The sequence below is a fragment of the Oncorhynchus gorbuscha genome, linkage group LG22 (genome assembly GCF_021184085.1).
Source record: "Oncorhynchus gorbuscha isolate QuinsamMale2020 ecotype Even-year linkage group LG22, OgorEven_v1.0, whole genome shotgun sequence".
In the NCBI taxonomy this organism is placed as follows: Eukaryota; Metazoa; Chordata; class Actinopteri; order Salmoniformes; family Salmonidae; genus Oncorhynchus; species Oncorhynchus gorbuscha.
Genome location: NC_060194.1, coordinates 26,466,973 through 26,482,959, shown reverse-complemented (window position 1 = coordinate 26,482,959; position 15,987 = coordinate 26,466,973). Strand labels below are relative to the sequence as shown.

General features: G+C 42.0%; 1 protein-coding gene across 1 annotated transcript in view; it reads left to right on the top strand.

Moving 5' to 3' along the window:
* The first annotated feature begins 309 nt into the window (after positions 1–309).
* LOC124009280 (solute carrier family 22 member 23-like) overlaps positions 310–15,987 on the top strand; it is a 79,339-nt gene continuing 63,661 nt past the window's right edge. Inside the window, exon 1 of the mRNA XM_046320912.1 lies at positions 310–1,075. Coding sequence (XP_046176868.1) covers positions 623–1,075 — 453 coding nt within the window. The 5' untranslated portion in view covers positions 310–622. The remainder of the gene's footprint in view (positions 1,076–15,987) is intronic.

Sequence of the window (15,987 nt, the reverse complement as noted above, 5' to 3'; positions counted from 1 at the left end):
GACGGTTAAATGTTTTTATCTTTCTTCCTATTCTGTAGTTACAGAATCTGTCCGTGTCACTTCACCGCTGTGAAAATTACTCAACATGTCTGATTTACATTTAACTTTCGATATATCGGATGACGTGGTCAGGAAGAAGGAATAGGCTATGTGTTTACAGACCATCAGATTACTGTATTTCACTATTTGTACAGGTGTGTTACCTGTAGCGCCCCCGAGAAAGGGGCAGTGTTTAACGTCATCCCTCGATATACCACTTCTTCCGGCACAATTATATGCTAATGAGGTGTAGCCTATCTAGCAGAAGGGAATATAGGTGATTAAAAACATCCCTGACAATTTCCCATGTTGTCGCGCTTGTTTATTCTGAGTTTGGAAATTTGCCAGCCTACATTTAAAGCTGCTTGCTGTCACTCAAGTAGCCTAGTGCTCTTAGTTCAGTGGCAATAGTCCATAGAGTCCACCTAAACAGGAGCACGGGGAGTCCAGATCCTAAAGAAGCGACTCTTATTTCAATTTCAGTGGTTGCTTGCGCACGGCTTTCACCACTAGAGCGGGGGCATTGACGCATTTTGGAGTCGACGGGTAACACTGCCAACCCGGCTGCGCTACAGACGCATCCATGAGCGAAACCGCGATGGCCGTGGTGCAGCTCGAGACAGAGGACCATCAACCGGAGAACGGCTTCGTGTCCCCCGAAACAGAGTCGCCGGGATTGCTCACACGCATCGACGATTGTGTCTTGCCTTTTCTTGGGGGATTTGGGAAGTATCAGAGACAGCTAATCGTGCTGACGTGGATTCCGGCGTTATTTATTGGATTCAGCCAGTACTCTGATGAATTCCTTCTTGCCCAACCGAACAATACATGTGTTCCTCCAACTGCAAATACGACTAATTTTACTATAATTCCTTCCTCTTTATTTCATGGTCCAAATAATAGTTTCCCACGAACAGCGGCGTACGTTTATTACAATGGCACCCACAATAATACAGCCAGGCATCTGCAACATTGTATGTGCAAGGAGTGGACGTTTGAGCTGCATACGGGACTAATGCAGAATGTGGTTACTAAGGTAAGTTTTGTTGCCTGACATTGAGCAATAAGGGCTGACTTTACATTGTTTATTTTATGTCATTAAGGCCTATACATGTCTTCCTCGATTCAGATGAGGTGCATTGGATCAATTGCATTATAATATCAGCATATTGTGGCGGGTTACCCACAACTACCCACAGCCATAGTAAAGTATGTTAGCAGACGAGGGTTAACACTATCACATTGTTTCATTGTGGGAATATTGCAGTCTCTCAAAGAAAATGCGTATTGTTTTGATATAGGCTGGCACCTCTGCTTAACCGTCACACCTTTATGAGTCTAAAAGCATGTGACTGGTTCATGCATTGCTGCCTCCAATAGCCTGCTAGCGCATGCAGCCCAGGAATGTAATTTTCCACAATTGGCTATCCCTGTATAATAACACGAGCTGCTCCACTGAGTGCTTTAATAACCAATTCATGGGGCTATGAATACTCATGGACAATAACGACGAGTATGTCGGTTGGAGAGACTGTTCTGTAGCCTATAGCTCACCTAGATGCCGACAGTTCCTAAGCCCGTGATGTTATGCCATCACTCATAGGAGCAGCTGACGAGTTGCTACCTATCATGGAGAGATGTCCCTCTCCCTATGACCACGGCAGAATGTGCCATTGGTAATAATGGCAAAGACCTGAGCGATAATCGAGCTTTGATCTAGAGCAAAGGGCATGTAGCCCACTGTCACGTTTCGTAAGTGCTCTCCCTCGCACACCTTGCGCCACCCGAGAATAATGAGTCCCTATGTTGATTATCTCACCTGCTCTAAAATAAATCCAACGATGGTCTTTCTTCCTTATCTGAACGTGTTTTATATCTGAACAGTAGCCTATACACTCTTCTACTGTGCCCAGTTTCGACTCTGTATCAGACATTTGGTTTTAGTTACTTGGAGAGAATACTAATATTTCCAATGCTCTTGTGCTGTTGATGTTATAGTTCAGTTTCTCAGCCTCAGCTGTTTATCGATCCACACAGGCCTCCTAGGCCCATATAGCTATACTAAGCCTAGATATACTTTCTGAACCCAAATAGTGAAAGGACATGATTTCCCCATTTACACTTTCAAAATGGACCGTGAGGCCTACTATTTCTAGCCTGACGACTCACACAAAATTCTTCCTTTGCTCTGTCTTACGCAACATACTTTATTCTAGACTGCCATCATTGAAATCGTTTGTTAGTGACCAGTGGTGTTGTACAAAATAAAGTCATCAGCAATTGGATCATCTCTAACCAATTAGAGTATCAAAGCTAATGACACATTTTCTAACTGCAGCTTTACCCACGTGTTCCAAGGAGCCAAGGATTCCGGTCTAGAACCACGGTTTTGACTGCTACAGTTTTGCTTTGGTACTGCAGTTTAACTGACCATTTCCGTAGACGCCACATAGAGAACTCCGGTTTGAAAATCCTGAAAAAGACACTCTAGTCATCACCTTCATGCACAAAACATCCATTGAATTATTCAAATAATTGTAGCTCAGGGAGATTTTTTCCCATCACTCACAGCTGACAGTATTAAAATGTTATATTCATCCACTGTCTGCCATGTTTTTGGATAACGTGATGACATCCACTGCGCATGGGATGTTGGTCCGTATAAACCCGATAAAACCCGATGCCACCCGGGATGCCACCCGGATATAGTCGGTGTGAGTAGATTACCTTGAAAATAACGGGCGGACATCTTGGATGCGGTCTCCAGTCCTTATACCTTAGTGGTGTGTTCTGGCTCTGGCCCAACCCATCGGTTTCTGGACCAATCAGACAGCCCCGGATGTGTTTGCAGTCGGTGAAGGGCCCGGGAGGTATTCGGATCCAGACTCATTGCGGAGAAGAAACTAACGTCCGTGGGCGTGGCGTAGCATTTGGCCAGAGCAAGAGGTCTGGGAAGCAAGGCAAAACGATTTCACAATAGGGTGTCTTCTCATGGACCCCTAGAGGTATAAGAGTACATCCATTGCAGGGATGTCAGTCATGTCCTTAGGGGCTATTTCTGTGATGCTTGGAGGGTCACACAGCAAGAAAACGACTACCCCATAGTGGACACCCCCTGGTTGTTTGTTGGTCTTGTACGTTACACTCTGTCCTATTGATTCCTTTATAATCTGTAGTAAGTTCTACAAAAACAAACTACACATCCTGATTTATATTTTTATCAAAAAGGTTAAATACTGAACTTTGAAGGGGCAGTGCAGTGATAACATATATATATATATTTGCACACTATGTTGAATCTCTGAAATTGTGAAATGTATTATAATGCTCTTTTAGTGCATTTGGCCCAATGTCAATGACTGGTCATCTTTTATTTGCATATGTATCCTCCTACTTTGAAGGGAAAGAGGGGTCGGCTCTGGAATATAGTCTAGACAATCCTGTCCGCCAATCAGGTCTGTGTATGTAAATATATTTACCTTTGTATTAACACGCCTACACGATCAGACTGAGCATTTCAATGGCAAACGGAGGCTCAGGGAAATGAATGCTTTAAGTATTTAGAGTTATTTTCATGGAATGAATACACAGTGATTTATTAGACATACAGTGCTTTAAAGATGAAATAAAACATACTTTATCTGGGCTTTAAGGTCACACATATTACTACATTGTAAATACTGCTCAATAGGCCTGTGGTCACCAACCGGTCGATCACCTAGGAATGATCTTCAAGGCATACCTATAAAGGCTTGCGCTTCGGGTTGCGCTGTTTGGCAGTAGGTGCACTTGATTCAGACGCCCAGCGAATGCAAAGTGTTTCCATTTTGAACCATTTCATTAGTCTGAAAAGACAAACTGCACCTACCCGGCTGACTGGAAGATCTGTGGCTAAATTCAGTGTGCCTACTGAGCTGGCCAATCGGATAGCTCAATCACCGTGCCTACAGTTTACACAACTCCAGAGCAAAGTTTGATACTAGCCTATGTGAGATTTAATAACTTCTGAAACCTTGACCAGAGAGAGACTGTCAAAGAATACAGCAAAGAGCTGCTGTTTTTATGAGTGAGTTCACGTCTACGTTTTTATTTAGCACAATCGACAATGTTTTTATTCAACACTATTACAAAACATAAAATGGGCTTCTCCCTACTTCCACTGGCGCTGCAATGAATGAGTAGCTAAGTATCGATAGCCCTGCGTTTTTATTATAATTTGCAGGTCATCGTGTCTATTTTAATGTCAAGGAGTGTTTTCACTTTCTCTGGTCATAGAAATAAGATGAATTTGTGCATGAGACAGATGTGGTGCGACTCAAGTTTCGCAATCAGATGGATGACGGTGTCCCCTCTCTCTGGTCAGTCTCTCCGGAGGAAAGGAAGGAGAAATGAGGGACTGGGAGAGGCGGGCCCTCTATTGCTCTCTCCCTCTCTCCGCTGAGACTAATGCTATGTTCAAAACAACTGGGTACTCGAAAATCTCCGACTTCAGTGCATTCAAGATAACTGGGAACTCGGAAAAAAACAGGTTCCAACTGGCAAAGATAGTTTTGAAAGGTCTTGCAACTCGGAATTCCATGTCGGAAACGGGTATCTTTCTTGAGCTCTGGATTGCCGATCAGAAGATCACCGGCGTCATGATTTGACCTAGTTTTTCCAGAGTTCCCAGTTGTCTTGAAAGCACCATGACCATCAGATGCAAGTACCATCAGTGCAGTAAAATAAAACATCTAGTAATTTACAAATGAATTCAATTTATGCTCAGCGGTGCCTCGCAAGTGGTACACCAACGGATGTATTTGGTTATCAAAGCTTGAGTTTTGAATTACAATATGGTCTGAGAAGAACAACATTGGCATGCCAGGCATATAGCCAATATGTTGTAATGATTTATTAGTCCTACTGCACAAACCACATTTTTATTAGGTTAATGTTCCGACTTTATTAAGTCTTGTTTAAAAAATATAAAAAATATTTCAGCTTGCTTCTTCTCTGCAAAAGCGATCTTGACTCAGAAAAAGTTGATGACCACTGCTATAGGCCTGTGACCCTGTCATTTGTGTTTCAGGTGAGTCAAAGGGGTGTGTGTTTACACCTGACTAAAGTTATATTTTTTCCTCTTCAAGGAAATCTTGATGTTTATGTGTATCCTAACCCATCCATCTCCATGGGGGACGGACGGCAAGGAAGAGTTAGCTTTTTTGTTGAAGCTTCATACATGTTAATTTATCAAACACTACTTAAAATACACCATTTTACCCACAGACATGTCATCTAGTCTGCTCAAAGGCACAAGAGGACCAGCTTGATAAAGAGCCTGGTTTTGAAGCCTCTCTCAGTATTACACAAAGGGGTTCTAAGTACCACACCAAGGCTTTAGGCCAGTGTGATACGTGTAGGAGCAGCCAAGCGCCCCTCCCTCTGCCCACAGCCTCGGACATCTGTTTATCACAGATAATATCCCCTTTTAAACGAGCAGCAGATAAAAATGCGGCAGCCCTGCATGCACAGTGTTCCAGTCCACCACGAGTCAAGGGACACGTTAGCCACGCTTTCATTTTACTGTACTGTCTGGAGGGAGGCTAATATAGAATGTCTGTATGCTCAGAGGACAGCAGGCTGACTGGATAGCTTTATGGTACACACAGAAAGCAGGGGTGGGCAACTCCAGTCCTCTGGGGGCCTGATCGATGACACTTTTTCTCCATCCCTAGCAAACACAGCTGATTAATCAAAATTCATTGTGAACTGAAGATCATGATTAGTTGATTATTGGAGTCAGGTGTGTTAGCCGGGGCTGTGGAAAAACTGTGACACCAATCAGGCCCTCGAGGACTGGAGTTGCCCACCCCTGCACTGAAGCATGTAAGCGTTCATATTTATGTTTCTATGCATAACATCCATCTTGGATATTCAAAGGCACATTTAGTCGCCGCCAATGGCAGCTCATACAATCAACATTTGATTGGTAGAGTTGGTATCAACTCCAGGGTTGCAGAGTAAATGATGACGTTACAAGTAACGGAGTACAAAAGAATGGCAACTCTAATCCTTTACGTTACCAGCAAAAATACTGCAATCAGATTTCAGATACTTAACTACAAACAAGTTTACTTCTATTATTATTTTTACATTCAGAAAGGATGTTTGTGAAAACATTCCTTGACACCTTTCTGTTTTCTCAGTGACATTCAAATCAGCATTGAAAAAAGGCGCAAATTTACAGTAAGTTGAGTCTGACCACAAGTCAAAGACCACTATGATGGCACACCAAATGCTTTTGATGGATCGCGGGAAAAGGGCAGGAATAGGCTTTTGTAGTCTACAGTCCAAGCTATGTCTTCCAATGGTGTGACATCCGTCAGCATCCAAAGATTATCCAATTTGAATAAAGGCTTGGCGGGAAGGACAACAGCAGTGGTGTAGCCTACAGGCGGGGCGATATGAATATCACTTATTACATAGCGCATTGATGTGAATTACACTGCGGCTCTCTCATTTAGCACCTTATTGATTATGGTTCTTGTGGATGGCTGCTCACAAATGTATAAGTGTACTTAACCCAATAATGGTTGAATTGAAGAAGATTAAGCTGCCTTTCAATCATTAGTTTTGTGACCAGTAGACAACCAATGAAAAATGCTGTCTTGCAACAGTTGCATAGTGCGGATCCCAGCCGGTGGAATAAAAGTCTTCCCTTCCTTCGTATTGTGATCCATACTGTCAAAAACAAGTTTAATTTAAGAAGACCACGGGTGGAGATTATTACTCAATCTAATTGGTGATGATTTCCAAAGAAATTCCATAGGCCTAACGGACTCATGCTCAAACTCGCACACTTGATAACCTTAAACAGCTGCAAATTATCGAGATATCAAAGTGTCACCAACAAAAACATAAACAATAGGCCTACAGTGGCAAGAAAAAGTATGTGAACCCTTTGGAATTACCTGGATTACTGCATAAATTGGTCATCAAATTTGATCTGATCTTCATCTAAGTCACAGCATAGTGTGCTTAAACTAATAACACAGAAATTATTCAATTTTTCTATATTGAATACATTTTTAAACATTCACAGTGTAGGTTGGGAAAGTATGGGGCGGCAGGGTAGCCTAGTGGTTAGAGCGTTGTACCAGTAACCGGAAGGTTGCAAGTTCAAACCCCCAAGCTGACAAGGTACAAATCTGTTGTTCTGCCCCTGAACAGGCAGTTAACCCACTGTTCCTAGGCCGTCATTGTAAATAAGAATTTGTTCTTAACTGACTTGACTAGTAAAATAAAGTTTTTTTTATTTTTTAAATGTGAACCCCTAGGCTAATGACTTCTCCAAAAGCTAGTTGGAGTCAGGAGTCAGCTAACCTGGAGTCCAACCAATTCATTGAGATAGTAGATGTTGGTTAGAGCTGCCTTGCCCTATAAAAAACACTCACGAAATTTGAGTTTGCTATTTACAAGAAGCATTGCCTGATGTGAACCAATGTGAATAGATTTTCACATGCAAATAGCACTTTTCGGGTTGTGATTAAAGCATGCGAGCCCATGACAGCCCAATCAGTCCTCCAAGACAATAAAATCATAAACAAAACTACACTCTGTGGTCGTTAGCTAATAAGTCCATCGTTTTTGGATTATGGTCAGATAAAACAATTGAGCTAATCTATATTTTCAAGTCCTATTCTTGAAGTTCTGGTCCAACGCTCTAACCACTAGGCTAACTTCCATCCCAGTAGAAAGCAATGGGTTAGAAGAAGCCAACATAACAAACCCATGTAGTGAAATCCAACATCCATTTATGGGCAGCTATGTAAACTCTAACATTGTCTTATCCTGCATTAGATGTCGTTCAATTGGTAATGTACATTTTTGTCTTCTTCCAATGCTTCTTAAATGAAAGTCGGCAGATTACGTTACTGAGTTTGGGTAATCCAAAAGTGATGCTACTGATTACAATTTTGGACAAGTAACTAATGGATTACTTTTAGAAAGCAACCTTCCCAACCCTGTGAAACTCAAAACTATTTCATATAGCCTACCATTTTGCCTCTTCGCTATGTAATTAATTACAAAGCTATTACTAAGTTATCATCTATTACTGTATTAATTACAGCTTTACTACACAGGTACAAGAGCAGCTGAAGGTAAAGTGTTACCACAATATTAACAATATCGAACAAAATGGCATATCATTCCATTACACACACACACACCCAACAAGGTCGTCCCCAGAAGGAATTGATTCTCAGGTAAATGGACAAGTTCAATCCCACTAAAGGACCTCGCTATAAACCCCCTCCCTCGACTCCTGGGGCCTCATTTATCCATCATTCGTAGTCACAAACCTGTGTAAACCATGCGTCGGATCATTTCCATGCAAAGTATGAGACTCATCATTTTGAACGTTTGCTTGAGAGTGAGCGTAAGTTTACGTCACAGCCTTGACCAAGCGTGCACACAGTGCCATGTGCTGGAACAGGGGAACTGCTTGTCAAGCGTAGAATGGAGAAATATATGTTTAAAATGTGTGAAATTGCGAGAGTAATAATACTTTTTTTGATTTAGTTGTATTTCCATTGTGAATTCATGCAACATATTGACAGGCTATATATAATTTGACCCCATCAGTGCATTTGTTACGATAATAATCCATATAAAGTACAATCGTTTGTTAATTCAGAGGCACTTGTGAAAGTGAAACCATTGTTGAAATACTATTATACTAATACTAAGTCAGAGATTGCGTTTATGGCATGCTATTCTCATTCTTAAGTTCAAGGTCAGAATACACAGAGAGAAGTACATAAAAAAAGGAATCATGTTCCATTCACGCTTAACTCAGGTCGGAATCGGCCCCTAAAAGCATTGGAAATATCTCCTTGAATAGTTCTATCATAGACATAATACAACTTAGTGATAATACAATCAGAGCTTTGGCTCTATCTCCTTGAAATACTAGCATAGTGACACAATGGATTTCTTTGGTAGCGTCTCCTTGAATTGTCATGGCATGGTAACAGTGCAGCTCTGTCCCCTCAGAGCGATGTTCAGAGAAGGCTTTGATAACGCTGGGCTCAGCGGAGTAGGGGATGGGGGCTGATGGGGAATCCAGAGTGGCTGGTGTGGATGTGGATTCTAATTGATACCTGGGGCTTCTTGGGGACAGAGCTGAATAAAGGGATAAAACGAGCCTGAATCATTACAGAGAGACACAGATGGGCCGGATGGGTGGAGTATCCCACTCTCCCTGCTTAATGCTTCATCCTTCTCTGCTCATATACTCTCCATTACATTCAAATGGCAGCAGCATCACACAGCCTGGAGTAGAGACAATAAACTACCATCGCACTCTAGACTACACTGACTGAAATCCCCAGTGTGTTCAAGGAAAGTTGTGATTGTCCAAGTTCATTGGAGAGCTAGTGGTTAGAGAAGGATCAGCTCTTTTAAAATATAGCTGGAGATTTCCTGTCCTGTATCTAGATGGGACTGCAATTGGTGCCAGGCAGCTCCCATTTCAAGTGAGTGTGGAGAAATATTACGCTATCTACAGCATATAACAATGTAATTCCTCTTTACGTTAGAAAGGCATTTTGCTACACCTGCAATGACATCTGCTAAATATGTGTACGTGACCAATGTGATTTGATTTGAAAAGTAAGAATATACTCCTCCTCAAGCTGGCACCCCTGTGTCAGCAGATGTTACATTGTCTTACGAAAGTCTGTACGCTTTAACTGTACAACAAGATAACTGTGTGTCATAAGTACGGAGACAAGGTTTGCACCCAATTCCACTGTAGTGCTAGCAGGACTGGACAATGCCCCACAACGCCCTGAGAGTGAATACAGGAACGCCTAGTCCTTAAACATTCACTGTCTGTTTGTCCAGCTGTCCGGTCCTGTCTTATCTACAGACCCAGCATCAGTGTGGGACAGCATGAGACAAACACAGCTGTTAGGAGGGGTTAACCCTCTGCCCAAGTCAGTTGTGTGTAGACACACACACACACACGTCAGCTGTGAGGAAAGAGAGGTCTGCCTGTGGGACTGAAAGACAAAGCTTCATACACTCATTGTATGTATTTTCTGAAGGGAGTTAGTTTCTCGTAGTGGTATTTTTGAGCAGAGCAGCAGTAAACCTGGAACTGGACGTGTGACCCAGGGCAACCTGTGTCCCTGGTCGCAGTTGTTTTAATCACACCCTTTCTCTCCTTCCCTCTCTCTGCATAATCACAAACAGTGAGATTGTTCAAATTAATTGAATTATATGGTTCATCTACATTGCCATGACAGGATATGCTGGAGCACTGTGTGTGTGTGTGTGTGAGAAAGCGATGAGAATCATGCAGAAACCACCTCTCGTTTTACCTACTATCCACCTAATACTATTTGTTTCGTCTATCTTTCTCTTTCCACACAAAAGAAGGTTACTCACTCTCAATCTAAGCTACTATCTTAGTGTACACACACCCAAACTGAAGAATATCTTTTTTATTCTTGTTGTTTTCAAGTCTGTCTGTGTGGACACTTTCAGGATACAGTAACAAAGTGTTGGGTATTGCCAGGCTCCCTACAGACCTCAAAAACAACACTGCAGATGTATCTGATCAGCTAGTCTGTATCTCTCTCACACAGAAACTGGGCTGACAGGCACCGGAACCAACTGCCACTGATGGTGTGCCGTCTCGGACACACACACACACACACACACACACACACACACACACACACACACACACACACACACACACACACACACACACACACACACACACACACACACACACACACACACACACACACACACACACACACACACACACACACACACACACACACACACACACACACACACACACCTCTCTTTATAGGGAGATTGTGGCATGGTGTTTGACTGTTGTCCTTGCCCTGTCACTGCATGATCATTTGAGGAATAATGCTATGTTTCCTCAGACTGTTAATTGTGCCCCTGAAAGAAAAGATGCCATTATCTCCATAAAATGTTAACAGTAGAGATCGACTTCAATAGGCTACATTATGTTTTTGACCTGAGGTGGTTTTTGTCCGCTCAGCATCTAAATTGTATGTCTTTTTATTATTATTATTTTTACAAATTATTTTAACTAGGCAAGTCAATTAAAAACAAATTCTTATGTACAATGACAGCCTACCCCGGCCAAACCCAGACGACGCTGGGCCAATTGTGCACCGCCCTATGGGACTCCCATTCACCGCCGGATGTGATACAGCCTGGAATTGAACCAGGGACTGTAGTGACTCCTCTTGCACTGAGATGCATTCCCTTAGACACTTTATTGAACATGTCTGCAATTAGTCCAACCTTTAATGTGTACTTGAGAATTGATTCTGGAATGATAGTTATCTAGGATCTGAATTTGAAATACAATTTACACAACAGCTCTGGAATATGACATTGGTTACATAGGTGATTTCTCAATGAGTCACACTATTCTAAATGATGTCACTGATTGAACCGTTTGGATTTATATTATCACATTTTCTATAACAACAATAACGGTGATGGAATGTGGCCCAGAGTTCTCTCTCCCCTTTGCCCTCAGAACAGCCTCAATTCATCAGGGCATGGACGACATGGTGTTGAAATCCTTTCACAGGGATACTGGCCCATGTTGACTCCAATGCTTTCCACAGTTGTGTCAAGTTGGCTGGATGTCCATTGGAAATTGGACCATTCTTGATACACACAGGAAACTGTTGAGTGTGGAAAAACCCAGCAGAGTTGCAGTTCTTCACACTCAAACCGGTCTGCCTATCACCCACTACCATACCCCATTCAAAGGCACTTAAATATTTATCTTGCCCATTCACCCTCTGAATGGAACACATACACAATCCATGTCTCAGTTGTCTCAAGAGCATTCTCCTCCCCTTCATCTACACTTGTTGAAGCGGATTTAAGAAGTTACATCAATAAGGGATCATAGCTTTCACTGACTCCCTGACTCTCTCTCTCTCTCTCTCTCTCTCTCTCTCTCTCTCTCTCTCTCTCTCTCTCTCTCTTTATAGGGAGATTGTGGCTCTCTCTCTCTGATCTCTCTCTCTCCCCTGAAAGAAAAGATGCTTATCTCTCAGACTTCAAAGGCTTTAGCTAGTATTGTTTAAATATGGACAAGTAATCAAGGATGTGTCCTTCTCCTGCTGGATGTGTACTTCTCTCTCACCTCCTACTCTCCTCTATTCCCTGTTCCCAGAGATGAGAGAATTCTTCTAAACTTATACTGTAAATTAGAAAAAGACTCATAACCAAGGTGATAGTCTGTTGCTAGGCAGTAACTATGCAGCAGTCTCACTCCACTCTCCCTGTCTCCCTCCCCTCACACTCCCTGCCAAGCATTTAATGTGTCTCGGTCTCTCTATTTACTCATTATATTTCCCTATTCCCTTTCTCCTTCTTTATCTCTCTCCATTCACTGTCAAGTGTTTTGTTTCCTTCTCTATCTCACCCACCTTCTCCCTCTTTCTACTCATTCTCCCCTCCCTCCCTCCCTCCCTCCCTCCCTCCCTCCCTCCCTCCCTCCCTTGACTAACATATTTTGTCCCTTGACCTCAGTCGTGGTTAGGATTAAAACATTATGTTCCTCTAACTAAGATGTGGTCGGGCATCTTGCACAGTCAGCTCTCTCTTTGGTTCCTTTCAACTGTGTGGTCACCAGCTGCTTTGAACCGCGTTCATCTGTCACGCTTAGTCAGTCACCCTGGCCGCGTGGTCTGGTTGATCCCCCACTCTGCACGGTCGTGAGTTTTCCATATCCCGTGGTCTTATACATAGTCCCAGCTCTGACACACATCACACTTTCAACACGCAAGTTTGACACGGCCAAAGACAGAGCAGACGTCCTTGACTTTGACACACTACCTCATGGTTCATGTGGTATTGCGCAACATTGGGGAACTTGTTTGCCTCCCATCTTGGTCTTGTCCCCTAGTGACATCGATACCGAAAGTATGCATGTGTGTGTCATGTGATCACTGCCTCGTGACAGTGAATAATCGTGGAGCTGGAGCTTTTTACCCTGAACAGGACAGATCGCTAAGCCAGAGGTTATAAGAGGTCATAAACTCTGATAGCCTAAAGACATATTGAGAGTGGGGAACTTTAGTTTCAAATGAGAATGAAATACAGAGTGCAAACTCAGTCCACCTGTCCCCAAATGAAGAACATTGTGCCCGACTAAAATAAATCTTGCAAACCCGAAAGTCGTCTGTTCTTTCACCCAATCGAGGGGTCAAATTTGTTAAAAGTCTATTTTTCCATATACAGTTGAAGTCAGAAGTTTACATACATCTTAGCCAAATACATTTAAACTCAGTTTTTCACAATTCCTGACATCCTAGTAAAAATACCCTGTCTTGGGTCAGTTAGGATAACCACTTTATTTTAAGAATGTGAAATGTCAGAACAATAGTAGAGAGAATGATTTATTTCAGCTTTTATTTATTTCATCACATTTCCAGTGGGTCAGAAGTTTACATACACTCTATGAGTATTTGGTTACATTGTCTTTAAATTTCTTAACTTGGATCAAACGTTTTGGGTAGCCTTCCACATGCTTCCCACAATAAGTTGGGTGAATGCTGGCCCATTTCTCCTGACAGAGCTGGTGTAACTGAGTCAGGTTAGTAGGCCTCCTTGCTATAGGATTGAGGTCAGGGCTTTGTGATGGCCACTCCAATACCTTGACTTTGTTGTCGTTAAGCCATTTTGCCACAACTTTGGAAGTATGCTTGGGGTCATTCTCCATTTGGAAGACCCATTTGTGACCAAGCTTTAACTTCCTGACTGATGTCTTGAGATGTTTCTTCAATAATAGAACATAATTTTCCTACCTCATGATGCCATCTATTTTGTGAAGTGCACCAGTCCCTCCTGCAGCAAAGCACCCCCACAACATGATGCTGCTACCCCCGTGCTTCACGGTTGGGATGGTGTTCTTCGGCTTGCAAGCCTTTCCCTTTTTCCTCCAAACATAACAATGGTCATTATGGCCAAACAGTTCTATTTTTGTTAAATCAGACCAGAGGACATTTCTCCAAAAAGTACGATCTTTGTCCCCATGTGCAGTTGCAAACCATAGTCTGGCTTTTTTTATGGCGGTTTTGGAGCAGTGGCTTCTTCCATGCTGAGTGGCCTTTCAGGTTATGTCGATATAGAACTGTTTTACTGTGGATATAGATACTTTTGTACTTGTTTCCTCTATCATCTTCACAAGGTCCTTTGCTGTTGTTCTGGGATTGATTTGCACTTCTCACACCAAAGTACGTTCATCTCTAGGAGACAGAACGCGTCTCCTTCCTGTGCAGTATGACGGCTGAGTGGTCACATGGTGTTTATACTTGCGTACTATTGTTAGTACAGATGAACGTGGTACCTTCAGGCATTTGGAAATTGCTCCCAAGTATGAACCCGACTTGTGGAGGTCTACATTTTATTTTCTGAGGTTTAGGCTGATTTCTTTTGATTTTGCCATGATGTCAAGCAAAGAGGCACAACGTTTGAAGGTCGGCCTTGAAATACATCCACAGGTACACCTCCAATTGACTCAAATGATGTCAATTAGCCTATCAGAAGCTTCTAAAGCCATGACATAATTTTCTGGAATTTTCCACGCTGTCTAAAAGCACAGTCAACTTAGTGTATGTAAACTTCTGACCCACTGGAATTGTGATACAGTGAGATAATCTGTCGTCCAAACAAGTCAAACAACGTTTCTATTTAATCTTCAGGTACCCTAAAATGTAAATAAACTATAATATTTCATACAGAAAGTAGTCTGTTCAATATAAAAGCTAAATTAGTAAGCATGCTCCCTCTCGCACCGAAAGACTGATATAGTTTGGGTGTTCTCTTCACCAAGTCAAATTCTTGCTATTTAAAAAAAACAAGCCTAAAACCTTGAATAAAGACTGTTGATATCTAGTGGAAGCCATAGGAATTGCAATCTGGGAGACGGAATTACATAGGACCGATAGCTTTCCATTATAACAGCCTTGGACCTAAAACAAAATACAATTCTGTTTTTTTTTCTTTTGATTTTTGCCTACCATATCAATTCTGTTATAGTCTCTGAAAATTGCTTTAACAGTTTTAGAAACTTTAAAAAAAAGTATATCCAATGCGACCAATTATATGCATATCATGGCTTCTGGGCCTGAGTAACAGGCTTTACTTTGGGCACATCAGTCAGGCCGAAATTCAGGAAACTTGTCCCTCTCCTATGTGTTTTAATAAAATCAACTATATGCATTGAGCTTGTCTGATGCTTTAAGCTTACGGTTTGATGCTTCAAGGGCACCAGAGATCTAGATAACCAGAAGATTTTGTCCTCAACCTGTCCCAACCATCCTCCTGCCGGTACTGGCTTTTGTAGATTCTGCCATTAATCTCCCGAAGTTGCCGGTAATAGGCTACACGAGGAGTCGGCAATCTTTCTCATGTGGAATGCCAATTTATCTTACCATTTCTACTGATCTGCGTGCCAGTTAGGGTTTTCATAGGCAAATTTCCTTGAAACAATTTAATTGAATATATAATAACATCTTCATATCTGAAAATCATTGTCATGTGGTTAATAAAAACTACATCCAAATCTAAATGAAAATGATACAAACCTAAAAAGTAAATTCTATTGCCATTGCCAACCATGTAAAAATAGCCTACATAAAGCCAACAAATAAAAAATTGCAGCCTGCAGGTAGAAAATATCCTGATATATCCTGATATCCTGATAGGAGCTCACCAGAGCTGAGTACCGGCACCTCACGTGTTCTACTGCTTGAGCTCCTGTTCCTCTCATAGAATATTAGCTCAAATGTATTGTAGAGCTCCTGCACCTAAATATGAACAGTACCAGCACCCAAAATGAGTACCAGAACCTATTCCAGTCCAAGCCAAGCACAGATAAGAAGT